The 23,417-nt window shown below is 40.4% G+C and overlaps 1 protein-coding gene across 4 annotated transcripts in view; it reads right to left on the bottom strand.

The window, feature by feature from the left end:
• Window positions 1-23,417, bottom strand: part of cep112 (centrosomal protein 112) — a gene marked incomplete at its 3' end in the record, with an annotated part of 206,419 nt that overhangs the window by 64,983 nt on the left and 118,019 nt on the right. For all 4 annotated transcript variants that reach the window (XM_084416954.1, XM_084416955.1, XM_084416957.1 and 1 more), the window contains exon 22: window positions 4,513-4,575. In XM_084416954.1, coding sequence (XP_084273080.1) covers window positions 4,513-4,575 — 63 coding nt within the window. The remainder of the gene's footprint in view (window positions 1-4,512; window positions 4,576-23,417) is intronic.

Here is a 23,417-nt window from a genome sequence, read left to right as displayed (position 1 = left end):
AGTTGTGACTTTATAACACAATTCTGACTTTATATCACGCAATTGCAACTTTATATCACACAATTGCGACTTTATATCACGCAATTCTGACTTTATATCACACAATTGTGACTTTATAACACAGTTGTGACTTTATAACACAATTCTGACTTTATATCACGCAATTGCAACTTTATATCACACAATTGCGACTTTATATCACACAATTCTGACTTTATAACACACAATTGAGACTTTATATCACGCAATTCTGACTTTATATCACGAAATTCTGACTTTATAACACAGTTGCGACTTTATATCACGAAATTCTGACTTTATAACTCACAATTGCGACTTTATATCACACAATTATGACTTTATATCACGCAATTCTGACTTTATATTGAGATGTAAGAAAAAAAGTTTTAATTGTGAGGTAAAAAGTAAAAATTACTTTTTTATTTATTATTTCTGTGGCGGAAACAAGCTTCCATACGTTTCCTAACAAGAGAGCGAACAAGAAGAAGAAGTTGTTTGGAGTGGAGGAGGAGCACTTAATGTGTATTAAACAAAGACGTGTTCCCACCAAAAGCGAGTGGGAAACGAGAGAGGAAAAACTATGTTTATCCAGCAAATGCCAATTTTGTGCCTCAGAAAAAAGGAATTAATCATCAGTGGTTCTCTCAGAGGTTATTTAGAAACGGGAAGAAGTGCCTGTGAACTCTTTTTCTCACACACTCAAAGTGTGTTCTTTTGATGTGGAAGCATTGTGTAATTTAATAGGCCTGTGTTTTCACACAACATCTGCTTGTCAACCTGACATTCAGCGCTCTGTGTTGTGGAGAGAAGTGAAAGAAGAGCGAGTGTTTGAGCTGGGACTGAGGTAATGAGAGGCTCACACTGAACATCTACAGTGTGTGAGGAGGTCAGCTCGCGAGAAGAACGAAGGTTATTCTTCTGAACCTGAAGCCAGTGTAATGGCGTAGAGTCTGATTAAATCTAATGTTTAACACATGGCCTCAGTAACACACATGAGAGGAGAGATAAGCGCTCGGACACACACACACACACACACACACACACACACACACACACACTACACCTTCAGAGTGTGAAATCTGGGCCAGGAACGGAGGGTGGGGGACACGTGTTGAGTAGGGGCTTGAAGAGTGAAATGTGTGTGTCCAATACCTCAGCTGATTTATGAAGACGGAGGGAAGAAAACAGAGTTGAGGAAGAAACTTTCACACTCCGGTTTAACAAGACACTCATAACTGTGACTGGACGTCGATCACTACTGACAATAATTCATTTTGATCAAAGTTTTGAGAAAGTAAGTGTTAGCAGTAAGTTATTAAACTTACTGCTACAAGTTATTAAAAAAGTAGCTGGGTCCTTTTTAATTCAATAGAAAACAAATTATATATACTTTTTTTATTAAAAAAACAAAAAAGGGCCAACGTTTCATGTCCTCACCACACACACACACACACACACACACACACACACACAGTAGGGGGATTTGGAGTGTTTGATTTGACTCTTTCTGATGTTTTATTAGGTATTAGTGGTCTGTCTCAGTATAATACAATTGTGAAATTAAAGTTAAAAGTGTTTAAGTAAACAAAATTAATAGTTTTTTTCTGGAATGGTCATCCATCCATCCATCATTCAATCCACCCACCCATTCATCTGACCCACCCATCCATCCATGCATCCATCCATCATTCAATCCACCCACCCATCCATCCACCCACTGACCCACCCACCCATCCATCCACCCACTGACCCACCCATCCATCATTCAATCCACCCACCCATCCATCCACCCATCCACCCATCCATCATTCAATCCACCCACCCATCCATCCACCCATCCATCCATCATTCAATCCACCCACCCATCCATCCACCCACTGACCCACCCATCCATCCATCATTCAATCCACCCACCCACTGACCCACCCACCCATCCATCCATCATTCAATCCACCCACCCATCCATCCACCCATCCATCATTCAATCCACCCACCCATCCATCCACCCATCCATCCATCCATCATTCAATCCACCCACCCATCCATCCACCCACTGACCCACCCACCATCCATCCATCATTCAATCCACCCACCCACTGACCCACCCACCCATCCATCCATCGTTCAATCCACCCACCCATCCATCCACCCACTGACCCACCCATCCACCCATCCATCCATCCATCCATCCATCATTCAATCCACCCAACCATCCATCAACCCACTGACCCATCCATTAGGGCTGCAACAAACGATTATTTTGATAATCGATTAATCTAACGATTATTAGAACGATTAATCGACTATTCATCGATTATTTCGCCGACTAATCAGTACGTTTGGAACGATTATTCAGCCTTTTCAATTAGTTAAAACACGGAGTTATACATATTCTAACTATAATATAAAAAAAGAAAATCACTTCAGCTTTTGAAATGGTTGTTTTAATGAACTTTGAGCAACTAAACAGGTCATTCTCTTTAAGTTTTCAGATTTCTGTCCAACTCAAATCACACACAAATGCTCTCTAAGCATTGTTTAAATATTCTGTTCTCTTTCAATAGAAAAAAATAAACAAAAAAAATTATCAGCTGCATTACAGACACACTTAAACTGCAAACAATAATTATAAGAATCTTTTTTTTTTTCTTTTTTTTTTGATATGACAATTGAGCTGAGCTGACAGAGACATTCTCATTCACCTTTTAATTTACAGTATAAAAAATTAACTGACATGATATTCTTCATAACATCTCCTTTTGTAAGTCTTCATGAATATGTAACAAAATACAGGCAAGGGATAAGACTGTAATAACGTTACCTAATAGAGCTACAATAATAAAAACAGCCCCGACTCCTAAGCTCGATCAAGCTTTATTCTATGCAAAAATTAATCATCACATTACTGTAATTATATTATTATTGTTAATATTATTGCTATTATTAGTAGTATTGCATTCTCTAAAAAGAGATTTACTGCTAGTTATTTAGCTTCAGCTGGAGAATATTCACCTCTCACCGGCTCGTCTCGTGCCGGGTTTTTCCTCTTTAAGTGTTTTAACATGCATGTTGTGCTCCCGTGAAAAGCAAGTTCCGCCTTGCATGTATTGCATACGACAGCATTCTTGGTTTGCAGTTTTGTGAAACTTTACACACCTTACTAGTTCGGATTCGTTTGCACTCCGTCATAATTCGCGCTGTGTTTTCTTCTAACGGCTGCATTACACTCTAGCGCTACAGCGCCGTAGCGGTCAAATCGCGATATTGCAGGCCCTTCCATTAGGTCACGTGGGATCAAACGACTACTCGACAACAAAGATATTTGTCGACAATTTTTTATTGTCGACGTTGTCGACAATGTCGACTAATCGTTTCAGCCCTACCATCCATCCATCCATCCATCATTCAATCCACCCACCCACCCACCCACCCATCCATCCATCCATCATTCAATCCACTCACCCATCCATCCATCATTCAATCCACCCACCCATCCATCCATCCATCATTCAATCCACCCACCCATCCATCCATCCATCCATCATTCAATCCACCCACCCATCCATCAACCCACTGACCCATCCATCCATCCATCCATCCATCCATCATTCAATCCACCCACCCACCCATCCATCCATCCATCCATCATTCAATCCACCCACCCATCCATCATCCATCCATCATACCAATCCACCCACCCACCCATCCATCCATCCATCCATCATTCAATCCACCCACCCATCCATCCACTCATCCATCCATTCACCTATCCATCCATCCATCCATCCACCTATCTATCCATCCATCATCCATCCATCCATCCATCCATCCATCCACTGACCCACCCACCCATCCATCCATCATCCATCATTCAATCCATCCACCCACCCATCCATCCATCAATCAATCCACCCACCCATCCATCATTCAATCCACCCACCCACCCACCCATCCATCCATCCATCCATCCATCCATCTATCCATCCATCCATCCACCCACTGACCCATCCATCCATCCATCCATCATTCAATCCACCCTCCCATCCATCCATCCATCCCTCCACCCACTGACCCATCCATCCATCCATCCATCCACCCACTGACCCACCCATCCATCCATCATTCAATCCACCCACCCACCCACCCACCCATCCATCCATTCATCCACCCATCCATCCATCATTCAATCCACCCATCCACCCACCCACCCACCCACCCATCCATCCATTCATCCACCCATCCATCCATCATTCAATCCACCCATCCATCCATCATTCAATCCACCAACCCACCCACCCACCCACCCACCCACCCATCCACCCACCCATCCATCCATCCATCCATCATTCAATCCACCCACCCACCCATCCATCCATTCATCCACCCACCCATCCACCCATCCATCCATTTATCCTGGACACTGTTTTTTTCCTGTTTTCTGCCCTTGCCTCAGAACATTTGTATGCCGTGTTCAAACAATGGTGTGTGTACCTGTGCAGACTTGGCCAGCTTCTGATTATACTCCTTCTCGAGATGCTTCAGCTTGCCGTTGGTCTGTAATGAAAGAGAACACAGAAGAGGAGTGTGTTAGAGACACATGACACCAGAGAGACGCTTTGCCGTGACCTCTGCGGCTGGCATGCGTGTGTGTATGGCTGGAGCTCTGGGCTCAGGGCCAGGCCTGACACCACAACAGCACACGGGCCTTTCATCAGAAGCCAACTTATCACCACTTAACAGGAAGAGAGAAAACAATCTCACAGCGTTATCTGCAAAACAAGAATATGACATAAAAAAAAAAAACCCGCTGTAAGCTTTTATGAGCAAGAACATGAAAAGAGACAAAGAGATAAATGAGTATACGACGGTTGTTTTTTTTGTGAAAAGACAGATGCGCTTTTGTGGCTTGCTCACAGATCTGATATTAGTAAGAGATTGACAGAAACAAGGTAAAGTTGATGTTCTGAGCAGAAATCCACCACTGTAATGTCTCCTCATCATCATCAAAGACGGGACTCTCAAACAGTCCTGTCTCAGCCAAGCAGGTCTAAGATAGGGCCAGGCCTTTATCATTTACTTTACACAAAATCTTATCTCAACATGCTGTTCTTAATTTTGTATTTTCATCGGAATATCAACATTTGCAAGATCAATTGTACCTAATTTTGAGTCTCTGTAATATATTGATCTGTGACTGCATTAAGGTGAATATCAAAGTTTTTTTAGTTTCTATTTGTTAATGAAGTGAAAAAAGACCCTTGTTCAGTGTTGGGGAAAGTCACTTTTAAAAAGTAATGCAATATTGAGTTACTCCATAAAAAAAAAAATAACTAAATGAGTTACTTAGTTACTTTTTATTGAAAGTAATCCATTACGGTACTTTGGTACTTTCTACTACTCCTGGGCTGGGCTTGTTTGATTTTTAATAACACACACCACTGATCTATATAAATGACTGGATTGCTCATAACAAATAAATCCATATTGGAATTCCCTAGTATTCCCTCATATTCCATTGATTACTTGGAAATCGTCTGATTATAATGAGAAAATGTTACCTAACGAGTCAGTGTTTTAATATCTGAAGTCTCCCTCTACGTTCTTACAACGCAAACGTCCTAAACATTTAAATGGTTATTTGTTTAAAGTCAGGAATTTCCCCTGCTTATTAAAAGTTACGTTCATCTTCCTTACAGTAGCGAATATCAGATCAGCTGACCGTAATTATGTTTGTGTTATACGATACTGTTTTTATTCAGTCTATTTTATGTCCCTTAATAACACATTGGCTGATGTATAAATATGTAACGATTTAAAAGTAAATGCACATTGTTCTTGAGGGGTGGATATTTTCCCTCGTATTATCCCTAATCATATCTAGGCCTACTTGTCGAGCTATCATTAGCATTCTCATTCATCTCAACGGTAACTGCTCAAATGTGGGATCAAAATGCTGCAATCTTTCTTTGAGCCAATCAACTGATCCACATTTCTGAACCGGAACACGTGTGACCTTTCAACGTGATTACGTAAGGAGTGAAGTCGTGGACGTGCAAGACGAGCATTTGTGGTTAAAAAGAATATAAATGTTTATTTTTTTCAGAAAATGTCCGATGGTTTGTCTAGATAAGACTCTTATTCCTCGGCTGGGATCGAGTCGAGACTTTGTAGCTGCACTGAAACTCACATTTGGACCTTCAACCTTTTAATTACCTTATTTGGCGCTTGATGCACTGTATGGTTTTGTTTTATGGAAGAGCACAGCGTAATTATTCTTCTAAATCTCTCATTTGGTGGTCCATGAAAGCAAGCCACGCAGGTTTGGAACAACATGAGTAAACGATGACAGAATGTTCATTTTTGAATGAACTAAGATCAGACAATTCGATAAAAAGAGGATGCTTTATTGATCTGCACTGATAAAGTCACACAAGTATAGAAAAACACAACCAAGCTGGAAAATGAAGCATTTGGGCTGCTTTGAGTGCGTTCTCTTGCAAATATCTGTACCTTGCCAAAGGCATCTTTAGAGCTACAGGCGCTTTGAGCTTCTATCAGGTGTTTTAATCACTTCACAATGCCGAGTCCGCGGCCTTTGAAGAGTGAACGCTGCATTTGAACAGTACTGTATTTGAAAGCACAAAGCATGCAATGCTGAGCCAAACTTCATTAGCGGTCTAATTCTGGAGCTGAGCAATCACAACACTCACCCGTCCAATCACACACATTAAAACAGATGGAAAATAAACAGCAGCGCATACACCTACAGGGGAGTATGAGATGAGATGTAATTATAATTTTTTTTTTCAAAATAGAAACAATTAGGTTTGATAGTGTACTAAGCACAAGGCTGGGAGGCATTTCTCCACGTTTTTGCAGCGAGTGTCTGTGTGTGTTTAGAGGACAATTTCAGGGCTTGCTCCATTGGATTGTGTAGCTTTTTTTTTTTTTGTAAACATGGTTTTAAAAGCAATGGGTGTTCTCATGTATCCAAACTGCCTTGGGTTTATTGGTTCCTGGTGTTAGGGGGAAAGAAAAAGCAGGATGAATTGTTCACCCAAAAATACAAATTCTGTCATCATTTACTCACCCTTGTGTCATTTTAAATCAGTATGAGTTGTTTTCTTTCACACAATGAAAGTATACAAAGACCAAGGGTCGTCAGACTCCAATAAGGGAAAGACAAAATCCCATGAAATATTATAAAAGCAGAGGTGGGAGTAAGACACAAATATGCAAGTCATAATAAAGCAAGACAAGTAAAGTCATGTCAGTGGCTCACCCCAAGCAAGTGCGAAGTTCACCAAGTTCAGTCACATTAACAAATGGTACAATTTGAGGTTATTTTACTTACGTCCTCTAATAATTATTCGATCCCTGAAGTCTTATCACACATAACTGAGAAGCAGCTTTATAAACACATGTGTCAGTTGAAAAAACTTCTGTCTTCTTACCCTACAAGAATGTGGGTAACCAGACAGTTGATGGACCCCATTGATTTCCATAGTATTTTTTCCCCCTAATATGGAAGTCAATGGGATCCATCAACTACCTGGTTACCCACATTCTTCAAAATATCTTATTTTTCATTTTTAAGTGAACTATTCCTTTAAGCTGTGTCCCAATTCAGAGACTTCATCCTTCAAAGGCCACCTCTTCGAAGTCTTCAAAGGTCGAACCGAGCGTTGTTAAATGAGCCGGTCTCGGGCCTCACTACATGTACGTTTACATTTATGCATTTGGCAGACGCTTTTATCCAAGGTACACATTTACACTGTTATCAGTTCTTGCTTTCCCTGGGAATCGAACCCATGAACTTGGTGTTGCAAGCACCAACGCTCTACTGTTTGAGCTACAGGAAAGTATACACACTTGTGAGTTTTGCACTTGACCACTTGTGTACTTACATGACATATTTGCTGTGTTTGGCCAGGAAAGTGTTCCAAGTGGGCTTTTAACCAAATAGGACACAATTACCTGATGGGACACACTTACAGTGTTGTAAAAATGCAAGTGTTTACAGAGCTTTATTTCGATTTTCAATACTTGTCTGGTAAATGCTAAATGTCTGTTCATTAGTCCCTATGGAATAGACAGTCATGATCATGTTCTGTTTAGTCTTGGTTTCTAGTCTTAGGCTACGGTCTGTCGTCAGTCCAAATCTGAAATCCTATTCAAATCACATTTCTGGAAATCCGTTTCAGTCTGAACGCTCTAATCGGATTTTGCGCGGACTTTCTCACGCCGCGTAAAGCGGAAACGTCCGACATTGCTATAGGAAACATGCAGAAATTTGCTGCACAAACCAGGCTGTCTTGTTGCAAAGTGACGGACAAGCAGAAAATGACAATATAACGGCACAGAATAAAGCCACACATTCAAGCCTCCTTCCGTTTCTGCCTCAGCCTCAGAAAACGCAGTAGTCCAGTGTGGCGACACAAGTGCATGTTGTAAATAAGACAACATCTCTATTGCAAACTCCTCCATGTTGCTTTTGTTGTTGTTTTTGGCGTATACCTATCAACGCAACGCCGTTGCTATAGAAACCAATGCAGATACTCTGGAAAACTAAAGAGCGGCATGGGCACACAATGTGGACAGTCAATCATTTTAGATCAGATTCCAATTGGATGCACAAGTAATCGGATTTGGACTGGCAGTGTGTGAACGTAGTTTTCTTAGTCCCTGATTAGTGTCACACCTGTTCCCTATTCTGTTAATTAGCCTCCCTTGAGTATTTAAGCCTTCTGTCTCCCTCTGTTCTTTGTCTTGAGTTAATCATTACATGGTGAGTTAGAGCTCGGTCACACAGAACGCGTTCTGACTTGAAAAACACGAGACGTGGGCTCTGGGATGGGGTTTCGAGACGTGTTTGATCTGATTTTAACTTGAGCGCCACGTTTTTGTCTAGTCCGTCTAGCGCATTTACATAGAAAAACAATGGAAAAGTAGCGCACTGGAATGGAAAAACGCGTTATGCTTTCTCGTTCTTTCTGCGTCACACGTTGTTTGTGGATTATCAAAACAAGCCAGCCCATGACAACGACACAATTTAGTAATTGTGGTGCTTCTAATTAAGTGATCAAAAGCAGTTGCAAATGTTGTACAAAATACACATGCTAATCTTTGCACCAATAAAATGTGCAACACTTTGGGCCCTATCTTGCACCCAGCGCAATGGACTTTATACACCGACGCATGTTTCATTCCTATCTTGCACCCGCGCACAGCGGACTTTTCCCTCCACAGACGCACGTCGGTAAATTAGGGAATGCATTTGCGCTCCCGGGGGCGGTTCAGCGCAAAGAGGAGGCGTGTTCCGGCACAAACGTTCCCTGGTGCTATTTTGCAGTTTCAGAAAACAATTCCACGACAGACCAGGAGAAACCTAGTCTAAAGTCATTGTCATTGCGCATGTTATTCATATGCTATTTTAAGGGCGCATGCTTGGCCATAATCAATGTAGCGTGTGCACAAAGCGCATACACTTTGCTTATCTCATCTACACACAGACGCAGCAGTTCTCATTTTTAGAAAACCATACATTATTACAAGGAAAAATATTCCACATGAGGGAAATCATTGTTGTGTCCATGAAGATGTGAAAAAATAGGCATAAATCTAGCTTACACATTTACCCAAATTATCATACGCCTGTTTAACCGAAGCTAATTTGGGTGTGTTTCTCCATCCCCAATGTCACTTCTCTGTGTTTTACGGCCCTGACGAGAACGTCGGTCTCCTCGGCTGTGAACCGCTCCTGGCAAATCTGCCGTTATAATAGCAATCCGCCATGGAACAAGCGCGCCTGCTCTTAAAGGGAATGTGAGATGTCGCTCTGATTGGTTTATTTCACGTTACGCCCAAGCCACACCTATGAATAATGAAGCTACTTCAGACCAACCCATTTTAGATTTGCGTCGAGCGCAAGAGTCATTTATCCTGCCGGTATAATAGCAACAGCGCCCGAGACCCGCCCACAAAGTTACTTGCGTTTCGCGCTTGATACTTGCGTTTCAGATCGTTAAAATAGGGCCCTTAATGTTTTACTACCAAATTATATGTAATATCTAATTAATTTAACTTACAGTGGGATGTTTTCCTTTGACATTGTGAACGTGATGCATGATGGGATACGCTTAGCCTCAATTACCGCTCCGAAGTGTGGATTTGTGCATTAAGGCCACTGAGCTTTAGCGTTTTTCAGACCCTGGACAGTCGCAGGACACTCACAGTCAAGGTTTTTCGTGTCTGAGCGATGAGCAAATGTTAGTCCAGACTGTGAGAATCAGATAAATCACTCTCTCCACGCTACATTCAGACCATTACCAAACAGATGTGCAAGACTATTGATTATTCACATCGTCCTACTGACTCCCTCTGATTTAGATTTAAAATCACAGACACTTCAGCATCAGACATGAATGATATCTGAAATCATGCATCTTACTGAAGAGAGGTGATGATGGTTTATTTGATAAATAAAAACGCATGCATCTATCAAATGCATAAATATGGGGATAAATACTGAATATCATCAAAACTGAATGTATTTTTCCCATCTACATTGCTCACCCTATTGTGAACAAGCCAAGTCAGTGAAGGTGACACCATGCTAATGAAAAAAACAGATCAATCCTCACTCGTCCTTCCTCGTCCTCAAGCATTACACTGGCAGGTGTGGTTGCACCCCCCAGCCCGTGTTTGATTTTCATCATGACTTCCGAGGGGAAGTTTTTGGGCAGGGATCAGTCACACCTCTGTTAGCAGGTGGATCAATGGACTGGCGGCAGGGATCATGGGAACACAGCCATTAATGCATCTGAGTGAGGATTTGGGCTGCCGGGTGATTTATTGGCCTCTCATGGTTTGAGTTGGGACCTCCTGTGATCCGTCCCATTTGATGACCTTTGGTGCTGATTTGCCGCCAGGGGCAACAACACAAAGGCCAGCTTAGGGGTTCAATAAGAGCCTTTTATTTGGCTGGTGACCCCAGAGACAAATCTCCATCTGGTGGTGTGATTAGAGTCAAGTCAAGTCAAGTCACCTTCATTTATACAGCGCTTTTAACAATATAGATTGTTTCAAAGCAGCTTTACAGTGATGATAGGAAATTAAAGTAGCAGAGATCGTTTTGGCTTTACAGCAGCTCTAGAATAAAGTTATTGTCCAGCTAAAGTTAGAGCGCTCTGATGAGAGATGGGCAGCTTTCTGCAATTCAATTCAACAATTCAACAATTCATAAGTGTGTAGAGTTAATCTCTATAACTTTATAGCTGTTCACTATCCACTTTGAGGAGAAAACATTGACTGCTTCCCAACACCATCTATCATCGCCCTTCAGCTGGAGGAGGAGGAGGAGGAGAGATTGATCACTCAATACTGATCAAGTTCCCGTTGACAGGTGGCCTTTGTGCCATCATGCAATAGTTTGTCTAGCACTTCATTTGTGTCTTTTTGGTGATGGGTGGAGGATGGTCTCAGCTGCAGATGGGACGCCCACAGACTGACCATTCACAGAGCATCTGGTCCATATTGCACACATAGAATGACTTTCTCAAAACTGCAAGATGCAATCTGATTGGCCAGTAGTCATGTTTCACATTTTCGGATGTTTTTTTTTTTACAAAAAATTTTGGACGTAGTGTGCATGACGTCACCCGAAGTGTTTCTGAAGAGCATTTTTTAAGCCCAAAGTGGGCGGAGCCGGCCGTCGCCATCTTGGCCACACGTCACTCCCGGATAAACCGAAAATGTGCAGCGAGGCGGATTAGCTGAGGTGACGTGACGCTAACAGACAGCAGACAAACCGCTAGCAGTGAAGCAGCGGCAAGACCAAAAACACTTTTTGTACAAGGCTATACAATTTTATTTTATTTTTTGCTGTAAAGTTGGCCATTTTAACATGGGGGTCTATGGGATTGACTCTCTTTTACAGCCTGTCTCTAGTGGCCAGTCGATGAACTACAGTTTAAGTCACTTCTGTGTTGGTATTTAAGAGAGAGAGAGAGACAGGAAGGTTGCCGCCTGATCCAATCCAGTGAAAAAGAGAAATAGATCTAACAGGGAATGATATGTATGTGGCAAGCAGGGCGAGGCCAAGAGCTGTGGGAACGGAGCGAGTGATAATGAGCTCCGGAAGGATAAAAGGAGGAGTGACGACAGTGCAAGACGAGAGAGGACCAGGCCTGAACCAGGCCTATTTATGTTGTTTTATTATGTTTATATGCTGCAGTTGTCCGTGAGATTCGGGTCCGGTGTGGCGCGCAATAGCACTATTAGCACATTAGTAAAATACTGTTACATTTACAGTTTTTTTGGGAAATAAGTCATCAGTGAAAACCATAAATTGAATTCTTTACCGGCTATTTTAAAGTGGTTGTCAGTACAGATTTTAGGAATTTGGTATATTAATTTAATTTATTTTAATTTAATTTAATTTATATTTATTGAATATTTTATTTCAATCAGTAAAACATTTTTTTTTTTTTTTAACTGGTTCTAAACGTCACACTAAAAAGGTTGTTAGCTTTACACGTCAGTTGATCAATTCCTAAGTGACGTTTCTTGGTCAAAATAAGCTGCTATATGGACCACACTTCATGCTGAGGGCCCTATTTTAATGATCTAAGCGCACGGTCTAAAGCGCACGGCTCAAGATCGTGTCCGAATCCACTTTTGCTAGTTTAACGACGGGAAAAATGGTCGGCGCTCCCGGTGCATGGTCTAAAAGGGTCGTCCCCATTCTCTTAATGAGTAATGGGTGTGTTTTGTCTCTATTCTCTTAATGAGTAATGGGTGTGTTTCAGGCGTAGCATGCAATAAAGCATTCAGAGTCTCATCTCCCATTCCCTTTAAAAGCCAGTTGCGCTCGTCCATGGCGGATTCGCTGTTTACATGGAGGAACTTACAAGCGGAAAGATTCAGCGTCTCCAGAGCGCAGACGGATCTGCTCGTGCGCGAGGCTAAAGCGAGACCATCTACGAGACAAGTCGGATTCCACCATATCTTTATGTACACAATAATAATCTTTTACATTGTAATCCTTTTATTTGTAATATTTGGCATGTTTGTGTGCTGCTGCACTGTGTGTGTAATAAGCAGAGTGTACGTGCGTTGTGGACCCGCCTATAGGCAAATATTACTAATGCACTCTTTAAATAACAAAATGTGTCATTGACTTCAGACCAGATTTCAGTTCCTCAAAATAGTAACGAGTCAACAATGCGCCTGAACACACACCTGGTTCTCAGACACAGATGGGCGCAAATGCATTTGCCATTTTGCACAACGTGAAAATGAAAACTGTCGAGCTGAAACTAGCAAAAAAAAAAACACTAGCCTGGCGCTGCATTGAGCCGGGTCTATGATAGGGCCCTGAGTGTCACAAGTCGATCTGTGTAAGACTAGGTTGAGGATTTCTTGCCCAGTGAGATATAAAAGTCTCTGAGCAAGCGGCCAATGGCATTGTGGATGCGTTCGCTCTAAAGCCAGAGCTTTCTCCACAGCTCTACACTGCCGGTGTGTGGCGGGCTTTTCTTGTGTCACCGACTTTCCCAGCCATCGTGAGAGAAACAGAACGAGGAATAAACTGGAGGATGGGGGGAAAAACGGCATAACTTTCATCTCCGCAGAAGAAAGAAAAATAGAATCACCAAATCCATCCACATGCCTGGCTGGTCTAAATCTGATTTTCTGCTATTAAGCTCCATTTCCCTCTCTCGATCTGCCACTCCGAGGTGATGGGGAGGTGTCTTTGATCATATTCTCCCACTGTTTTGCTCTCTGTAATCCATGACCAAAAATAATGGGATTTGGTGTATCTCCAAATGGCAGAGAAACCAGTTGACAGAAATTAATAAGTTTGCAGAAAAAAAAAAGAAAAAAAAAGTGAAGACAAACAATGACAACATCATCCCCCAAAAAAACACCACCATCTTCCGTCAGGAGTGAAAAGAAAGAGAGAAAGTATGAATCATAATGTTAAACAGAGACTAAAAATGGTGGTGGCACATTAACAAACAAATAAATAAAGTTAAAAAGAGGTAGCATCCAAACTTGGGGCAGAATGACAGCTGACAGGCGTGCCGTGGGGGGAGCGGGGTAAATAACACACTGATGCGTCTTTGAAGTGAGCGAAGTGTGTTCTCCGAGACAGCAGCCATGTTCCTGATTCGCTCTAATCCCTCCTGTCACTGCTCAATGGAAACCTTGTACCAATGCCACATATCCTTCTTTTTTCAACAGGTGCATTTCATTACGCAATGTGTACATGCAATCATCTTGACCAGTTTCCTGCCAGTTTTATGTGCAACAGACTCACAGTATTTGTGCAATTGTTCCTTTATTGTGCAACATTGTTCGCGTTCATATTCTGCCCTGTTCGTTTCAATATGACAATTGACATAAGACGATTTACACCCAAACGCGCTTTACTCAGGGGCTGTTTACACGACACCATTTTCAACTAAAAACGTAAAACTTTTTATGCGTTTTGGACGTTCGTTCACACGACAACGGCGTTTTGGGCGCCTGAAAACGCAAACTTTTGAAAACGGGTTTCAAAGTGCACAAGTCTCCGTGTAAACAATACAATCGTGAATCTCTGGAGATGATGACGTCATGCGCATGCGTATTACGTGTTCAGTCTACAGTGTTTCATCGCCATCTACTGGCCTGGCAGCAGAATACAGCGTTTTTAGTCGTTTTCGCGGATCCGTGTGAACGGGGATCGTTTTGACAATGGTGTCGTCCGTACGTGGAAAACTCAAAGGAAAAACGTCTCCATTTTAAGCATATCGTTGCCGTGTAAACGTACCCTCAAGTCTCCTTTGCTTTGCTTGGGAGAATCAAGCTGAAAATTTCCTTTGAATTCAACTATTAACAAAAGAGTTAGGCCTGAATGCAGACTGAGGGCTGGTCTTGGCAGGCGGTCTGGGATAATAATGTCACATCTCTGTAACACTGGCTGTGGCAGTGAACGTTTCTGGGGGATGTTTGTGGATGGTGGGCAAACACTGTGTAAATAGACGGCGGGTGAAACATTCTGACAGCTTCCTCCCGGATCATTCACAAATACACTTCATATGTATTTACATTCTATTCAACTAGCGTAAGTCGGATGCTTCCGCCATACATGGCTCTTCACTTTGGCTCCTGCTAGCTGAAAAAAAAAAAAAAAAAGCATGTGCTGACTTTTCAAAGCAATATCTCTCACAGTACCACTGTCTTCCACTTTTCTTGCGTTCTTTGTCACAGTGGGGAAACCAAAATAACCACATCAGTTTCGTGCCGCACACCTTGTTCCCATGGAGATCTCATGCATGTACAGAAACCATGGCGCTGGAAGCAGAGATGCAGTGGCACTACACAATTACCATTTGTGTAAGAGAAAGAATATAACAATAAGATCATAAAAGTAGGGCCGTGATGTGGAAAATGCGTACGAAATCCAGGCATAAAAATGGAATTTACTGTATAATGCAGAATGTCACTGAATAAATCCAAAGTAGGCCTGCACACGTAATCAAATTTGCGATATGAACTACAGTCTGTGAATATTAAACCACAATAAGAAAGCTATTTAAACATGAAGCCTGCTTGTTTTGCATGTCTCCGTGTGAAAGAGCGCCACAGTTTCATTATACTACACACACACACACTGTGGACGCACGTGTTTTCAGCATCTGTCGTCTCACTATATGAGAACATGAACTTCATCTGCAGACCTGCACTTCAGCAACATTTCACCATTTCATTTGAGAAAACTGTAGTCACATACACATACAAGACTCAAAGGTCTTCACTACAACCTGCCAAAACAAAAGTTTGGTTTAATTTTTGTGGAAATTATGATATTGCTATTGTGCATTAAGTAATAATAACAACAATAATACAGTTTATTAAAGCATTACTTTTTAAGAAAATTATCAACGCACAATATTTCATGTTTTAGTTTAACTGTAAACCTCTGTTGGGCAGATCTTTTGTTTGCCAAAAATAAAAGGAATTGTTTAAATTTCAATTGAATACATTTTAAAAGATTGATCAAATTGTTAAAGTTTTATGCATTTGATTGCCACCATTTTTGAAACAAAACAAAACAAAAAAACAAACACAGAATCCAGAAAAATTAAAAGACAACATAGAATTTTGACACTATTGTTAAAACTTTAATTTTCATGATTTCAATTACTTAGGCATTAAACCATTAAAATATTATCCTTAGGTTAAACGTAAAACATGGAATTTGTGAAAAGATAAAAGTTTTCCTAGGCCCTACAGAAAAAAAGAAGAAAAAAAAAGAAGAAGAAGAATATCCTAGACACTCTTTTCGATATTATTTTCTACTACATTACACATTATCTGTAAATAATGACTTACATTTGGGACCACAAGGCAATTGTATTATGGTTTTTATTTGTTTGTTTGTTCGTTTGACAGCCTAGACCCTCATTCATTGTCTGAAGCAACCAGTGCATTCCTCAACTTTTGAATAATAATGTGTAAAACAAAATGTTTCATTTTTGGATGGACTGAATGCAACAGAACGTGGCCATATTGAAGTGGTTCACGAGAGGTGCCACAGGTCTATGTTTTGGGCCCGCTCTCATGTCAGATCTATGGCACTGGGCTTGGTCTGACAGATCCAGTGTATCGGGGTAAGTTAGGCTGGTGCCTTTTATCAGGGCAAATCCCTTGAGCCTTTGGCTTTCGGGCCAAAAAAAAAAAAGAAAAAAAGAAAAGAAAAGTGAACCAGCCACATCCAGTTCAGCGCCTACAGCTACAGTTTGTAATGTTGCTCATATTTTACCTGAAATGACCAATCCCTCTGATGTTAAACTCTGAAGTTGCATCATCCGAGAAACCCTGATGACTCAAAAAGGGTGGAAAAGCTGCAGGAATGAGGTCAAAGATAGTGAATTGAGAATATGTCTGTAAACGAAACACAATTAGATTGAACGTGACGAACCGTCGTCCTCATATGAAACAAAGTCAAAGTATCCAAACTATTCCTGCTCATTTAGCGCTGGCAAAACATGCTCCATAAATATAAAACCACCTGAATATCTTCATCCCTCCACCCCTGTTAACAAGTGAGTTGAGCTGATGACTATGAAAGCGTAATTCATGGAAATTCAGCAAATCTAATATGGTGCAAGCATACTTTACTGGGACGGTATAGCAATGCTTTTTTAAAATGCACTTGAATACGCCACAACTGCCCAAGTATAATGTTGTGGTCAATCATTTGACAAATCTGCTGCTATGATCACTAGAAATCTACACAAGCAAGCAATTAACTGTTAAATGTCACACAAATGGTGTTTCTGAACCCGGGTCATTCTATAAATCTCATTTCCACTGCAAAAAATGCTTTTCTTACTTAGTATTTTTGTCTGGTTTCCAGTCCAAATATAAAAAAAAATCTTAAATCAAGATGCATTTACTTGATAAGTACAATTAGATAAGATATTATGTCTTGATTTAATCAAAATAAAGTGAGTTTTTGCTTAAAACAAGCAAAATTATCTGTCCATGGGGTGAGAAAAATAATCTTAATTCAAACAGAAACAAGATTATTTTTCTTACCCCATGGACAGATAATTTTGCTTGTTTTAAGCAAAAACTCACTTTATTTTGATCCGTTTCCTCAGAAAACAAGACACAATATCTTATGGCATTTCACTACTTTAGTAAATGCATCTTGATTTAAGATTTTTTTTTTATATTTGGACTGGAAACAAGACAAAAATACTAAGTAAGAAAAGCATTTTTTTTGCATACATAGACATAATCATGATAATGCCTTCATTTTTAAATACGCATGTTGTGGCAATCTACCAGTGCATCTAGCGCCTGGTGAAGTTAGACTGCGATAAATAAAATGTGGTGTTTTTTACACTATAGATGGTTTTAAAGCAGCTTTACAGAGATAACAGGAAAATAATGCACTAAAGTTTGTTTCTAGAAGAAAATTGCGTCATAGTCCAGCTTCAGTGATGGTTCATTTTTGTTGTAAAAAAAGTTATTAGTTCAGTTATTAGCTCAGTTCAGTTCTCATATGATGGTGCCAATGATGTGTACAATATTAATTCGATTACAATCTACCTTTATGTTTGTTTGTAGCCGAGACTCTCAAACTAGCAAACACAAGATAATGTTCACGTATGCCACGATTCCTGGGATCCAATTGAACTGGAATCTAAAAATCAGCTTTGAACTTGATACGTTTTCTCATTGGAAGATTATGTTGAGGAATCTGCAGTGAAAGAGAAGACATGAAAAGGCCTGAATCTGGAGGAAATCAGGACAGGAACCCATGATTTGTATAGCCGTTACTCCAAAGCTAAAGAAGAAGAAAGTACAACGAACATCTGAGCATCAGAGGCACTGGCTCCAAGTCAGGTTTATCTGGAGGAACAAGGCTCCCAGGGCTCTCTGTGTGGATGGAGATTGGGTACTGGTGGCCACACACACACACACACACACACACAGCCAGATAAACCTCTGTTGTTAACAGAGACTGGAATAAATTCACTTTTATCTTCCTTTCTATTCACTAAGCGACTGACGTTGGAACAATCTAACGCATGATCTTATCGCTTCTGGTATTCTGTTTCTTATTACTTTTATTCCACAAGCTCCCCTTCAAAAAAAAAAAAAAAAAAAAAAAGCCTGTGTCTTTCATGAAAACCCATTCATGGATTTAATGGATTTTGCTTTCCCTTTTTCTCTGGACCTGTCTTCAAAACTCTGGCTGGCCATTTCAGCAGAGCGGCTGACTGCCGAGGACAGCGTTTCTCTCGCCATCAAAAGAATAAGAAATTTCAGCTTAGAAACATGCCAAGTCACTATGAATCTAAAAGCTTGAAAACTTCTAAATGAAAATAGCTAAACTTTTCCCCTCTGAAACATAAAGAAGCTCTGATGCAGTCGGGGAGAGATAAACGCACCGGGTAAACGCGCAAACGAAATCATTAGCCGGCTTTAAAGCGTTCCGGCTAATAATCTGTGAAACCAATAGGATTTATCTCAATGATGTTTCTACTATCACGCAACAAGCAAATTTTTTTTTTTACATTTTCCGAAGAGAATGTCAATGCTTTCTCGTCTCCACAACTCTACGGTGTATTGCGTCGTTGCCCACTAGCCGAAACCAAAAAAAAAAGGCCTTCGATTCCCCTTTTTTCACCAGAAACAGGGTGCCAGTATTCCAGTCCAATCTGGAAACTGTTCCCATACGGATCTGGGTCAGAAAAATCAGCTATGCACATCAGATGCCAGGGCGGGATTATGTCTTTACCAAGTATAGTATTCAAAAACAACAACACAAAATAAACCTTATTACAAAGACTCATAAACAAAGACAAAGTGGCAAGTTTGTTCGTGAGCTTCATGGTTATGTACAGTGTTGGGGAAAGTTACTTTTAAAAAGAAATGCAATACTATGTACTAGGATGGAGTACTTTACCATACATTACTTCATAACCAGTGTTGTGTTTAACTCATTACAAGTAACTTGAGTTACGTAATCAGATTACTTTTTCAACTTACAACAAAATATCTAAGTTACTTTTTCAAACGCAAAAGCAATGTAACACTACTTTTCACTACTTTTTAACACTACTTTTAAGTGTGTTACATTGCTTTTGCGTTACTTTTGCTCACCTGGGCTGGGTTTGCTTGTTTGTTTTTTAATAACAACAAAAAAAAAGTTATATTTTTGGCAAATGTTAAGGCCCTTTCACACCAAAAGTGAAATGAATACGCCTCAGGCTGAAGGAAATGATTATTTGCTTATTTTAGAGCACACAACACCTCCTCACTTTATATCTCTCAACATGCGGACAGGAGAGCTGTCAGTCAATAAATGTGAAAAAGTAACTAGCGTTACTTATTTGAAAAAGTAACTTAGATATTTTGTTGTAAGTTGTAACTTTACTAGTTACTTGAAAAAGTAATCTGATTACATAACTCAAGTTACTTGCAATGAGTTACACACACCACTGGTTATGTAGTAATGTGTGGTAAAGTACTCCATCCTTCCGCTCTCATAAGTTCACTGGCTTGCACTGGCTCCAGTAACACCATTATTATGATTGAAAAGGGGTATGAGACGGTATGGCTCGGGTCTCTTCTTCATTTGAAGTATGGGATCTCTGCTATTTTATTGTCCGCCAGGTGAAAACTGTAAGTCTGATTGCATAGAAAAGAAATAAGCCAAAATGGTGCCAAACAAGTTTAGCACTTGCACACTGAGTCCGAAATTCTCAACCAAAATGTTTGCACGTTAAAAAATAAACATGACTTCACGTCGTGCCTCAGAAACCTTCGTCCATCATAAAAAAATTGCGATCGGGTTCGATTTTCTGCATTTTTCGCATCCGTGGCAAGCATTTTGAGAGGTGTTTTGACCATTCAGAGCCACCGTACAAGCGGACGCCAAAATCCAGAACTGTTCAAGGTCAACTGGTTCACGGAAATTGATGGTCTGGCTCCAGTATCGCTAGCAAAGCATCAAACTGAGCCACTGATTCCTGAAGTAAACTTTACAGGATAATCCCGCAGATTACTCTCCTTCCTCTCTACGCAATCTCAGGATTGGATGGACCCAATATTTCCTCTTTATTGTTCTCTTTTTAAGAAGAGAGAGGACAATTGAAGACCTTTAGGGTTAGAGGTTTGTTCAAATCCCAAACCCTAAATATGAGTAAACGTGATAGAGACGCTTGACTTAGCAAACACCACGGATGACTCATGTAATGGACTGCATTGGGGAGCAAACGAAACACTGGAAAAATGAGTGTGTGAGTCAGATGTTTGGTTAATCCTCAGAGGACAGAGCAGCTTTACTCTGGAGGAATGAGTTTGATGTTGTGCCTTTGGTCAGAGAGAGATCAGAGAGCCGGTTTAGCTATTTCACTCTCACAGGCCTACGATAACATCATCGGACTCTCTCTGTCATATTTATCTACGTCTGTATTAGTAATCATGGAAATACTTAACTCACAAACATCAATTCTTACGCAAAACATACATATGGGCTTGATAACGCCATCTATTTGTTGTGTATCTCTTCATTAATAATCCACATGCCATAAAGGGACAGTTCCACCCAAAATTTTAATTGTCATAATTTACTCACACATGTTTCAAACGTGTATGACTTTCTGACCTTTCACGAAACACAAAAGATGTTTAAACGTCACCATTCACTTTAAATAAATCTTGTCTGAATGGTGATTGAGACTTTCACTTCACTTGAGTGTTCCTCTAGAGAAAGAACAAAATTGTTTATGTGAGAAAACCTTTTTATTTTAAAACTTTTTCATTTTGAGCATATCGTTGTCGTGTAAAAGTACCCTTAGGTATTACTTAGGATTATCTTACTGGAGTCATTTGACATTGCTCAAATTTTAATTGGTTTTAATGCATTTATTTATCATATGACATTCACAACATATTCTTAGTTTTTAAGGCCTCATCATCTATCAGTGTTTTGATGTACTCATTGCATTGAGGTCTTTATTGTTTATATTTACTTTTTATGTTTATTTTAGTTTGGTATTGAACAGCACAGTGGTCAACTACTGTTGTTTTTATTGTGCTTTATTAATAAATGTTGATTTGATTTGGACATTCTACTTTCGTTTGTCCATAAATTTGGACATTTATTTGTCGCATAGTGACTATGCGACAAATTTTAGGGCTTAATTGACCGTTACTTTATCCTTTGTGATTTGATTGAATCGTTAAACTTTGGATATACTGGAAATTTGAGAGGCCGAACAAGCTTTTTAATATTATATATTATTATTTTCAATGATATGCATTGATGAATCATTATAAAACCTGGAATGTGTATTACAAAAGTAAAACCGACTCTCATTTATTGTCGAATGATGGATGTGTTAACTGCATAATATGAAAGTGTTAAAACATGAAAACACATTAACTTTGGCAGCTCTAGTTTGAAGCGTGTCAATCAGACCCAGAGACAGACATAGGTCAGGATGAGTATCAGATGAGGGCTGGCAGAAACAGAGACTGATTCTGTAAACAAGCCTTACGTGTCAGTTTGAGAGTGGAAAAGCCAGGCGGGATTCTCTTCAGATGGGATTTATGTGCTGCAATGTACTCACATATGGCTCCAAAATGGAGGCCCAGGATTTATGAAGAGGCCAAATGGCACGCTAATGTGCCGCAGATGTGCAGTCAGCAGTGGTGCATGTGTTTAATGAAAACTAATCGCTTTGATGGGCCTAATCAGGATTACGCTCTGATCAATACCACCTTTAGCCGGTTCCTGGCCAACCTGTGCTGGATTACGGCCACTTTTCCAAGCCCTCGTTTCTGCGGCTGGAATCAAGAGCTTTAAAAACTGTGAGGATGCAGGATTTCCGGTAGAGTCGCTCAGTGCTCAACCTTGATAGAGCCGGGGCTAATGTGTAGAATTAAATGCTAACGTGATCTCTTCCCTCAGTGCTGGAGTTCAAGCCAACACAGGCCATCGGTAAACATGCGTGTGTGTCTATTGTCCGTAACACACACATGATTAGGTGAAAAGCTTGTCGTGTGTATTCATTTATCTGTTTATAAGTTATACGTTTATTTATTCACGTTTCCATCACAGGAATTTTCCCCAGGAACTCGGGACTTTGGGTGGGGGGGGTAACTTTGCAACTACATGTCAACTATCTGTCATTAGAGCATTAGTAGACTGTATCTTAATATCTGCTCACACTTTATTGTGATGCTCCTCCAACAGACTTTCTACTGACTATAATTAACTTTGCAAGTACATGTCAACTTATTCTAACCCTAACCGTACCAGTCTACTAATAATACTCTACTAATACTCTAATGAGAGTTAGTAGACATGAAGGTGACTTATAGTCAACAGAATGTGTTAAGGGGACAATCAAAATAAAGTGAAACCAAAAATTCCCCCTCAGAAAGTCCCTGCTCGTCACAAACTGTTCCAAGACAAACAGGATCCAAATGCAGTTTTACTGAAAGGGTAATCCACAATCGTAGTCAAAAACAGGAAAGAGGTCAGAGCACAGTAAATCAGTCCAATCAAACAAACAAATCCAGAGGGTGAGAGAGGAACTGGAAAACCAGGACACGGGCAGATGGAAACATGGAAAGGGAAAATGCTCAGAGATGCAGTGTAAACAACTAACAAGACTTCGCAGGGAATGACAGAAAGAAGCAGGCTTAAATAGGGTGAGCAAAACAAGATAATGAGACACAGGTGAAAGTGATAATTGATGATGGTCTGGGCAAAGGATTATGGGGAATGGAGTCGGTGGATGTGTGGTGATTGTCCGGGTTGGAGCGCCCTCTGATGGTAATTCGGGGCACTCTCACTGGTGATCGCTACACTGCGC

The sequence above is a fragment of the Rutilus rutilus genome, assembly GCF_951802725.1.
Source record: "Rutilus rutilus genome assembly, chromosome: 1".
Taxonomy (NCBI): Eukaryota; Metazoa; Chordata; class Actinopteri; order Cypriniformes; family Leuciscidae; genus Rutilus; species Rutilus rutilus.
Note: the sequence above shows the minus strand (reverse complement) of the source record. Positions and strands in the feature narration are given on the sequence as shown.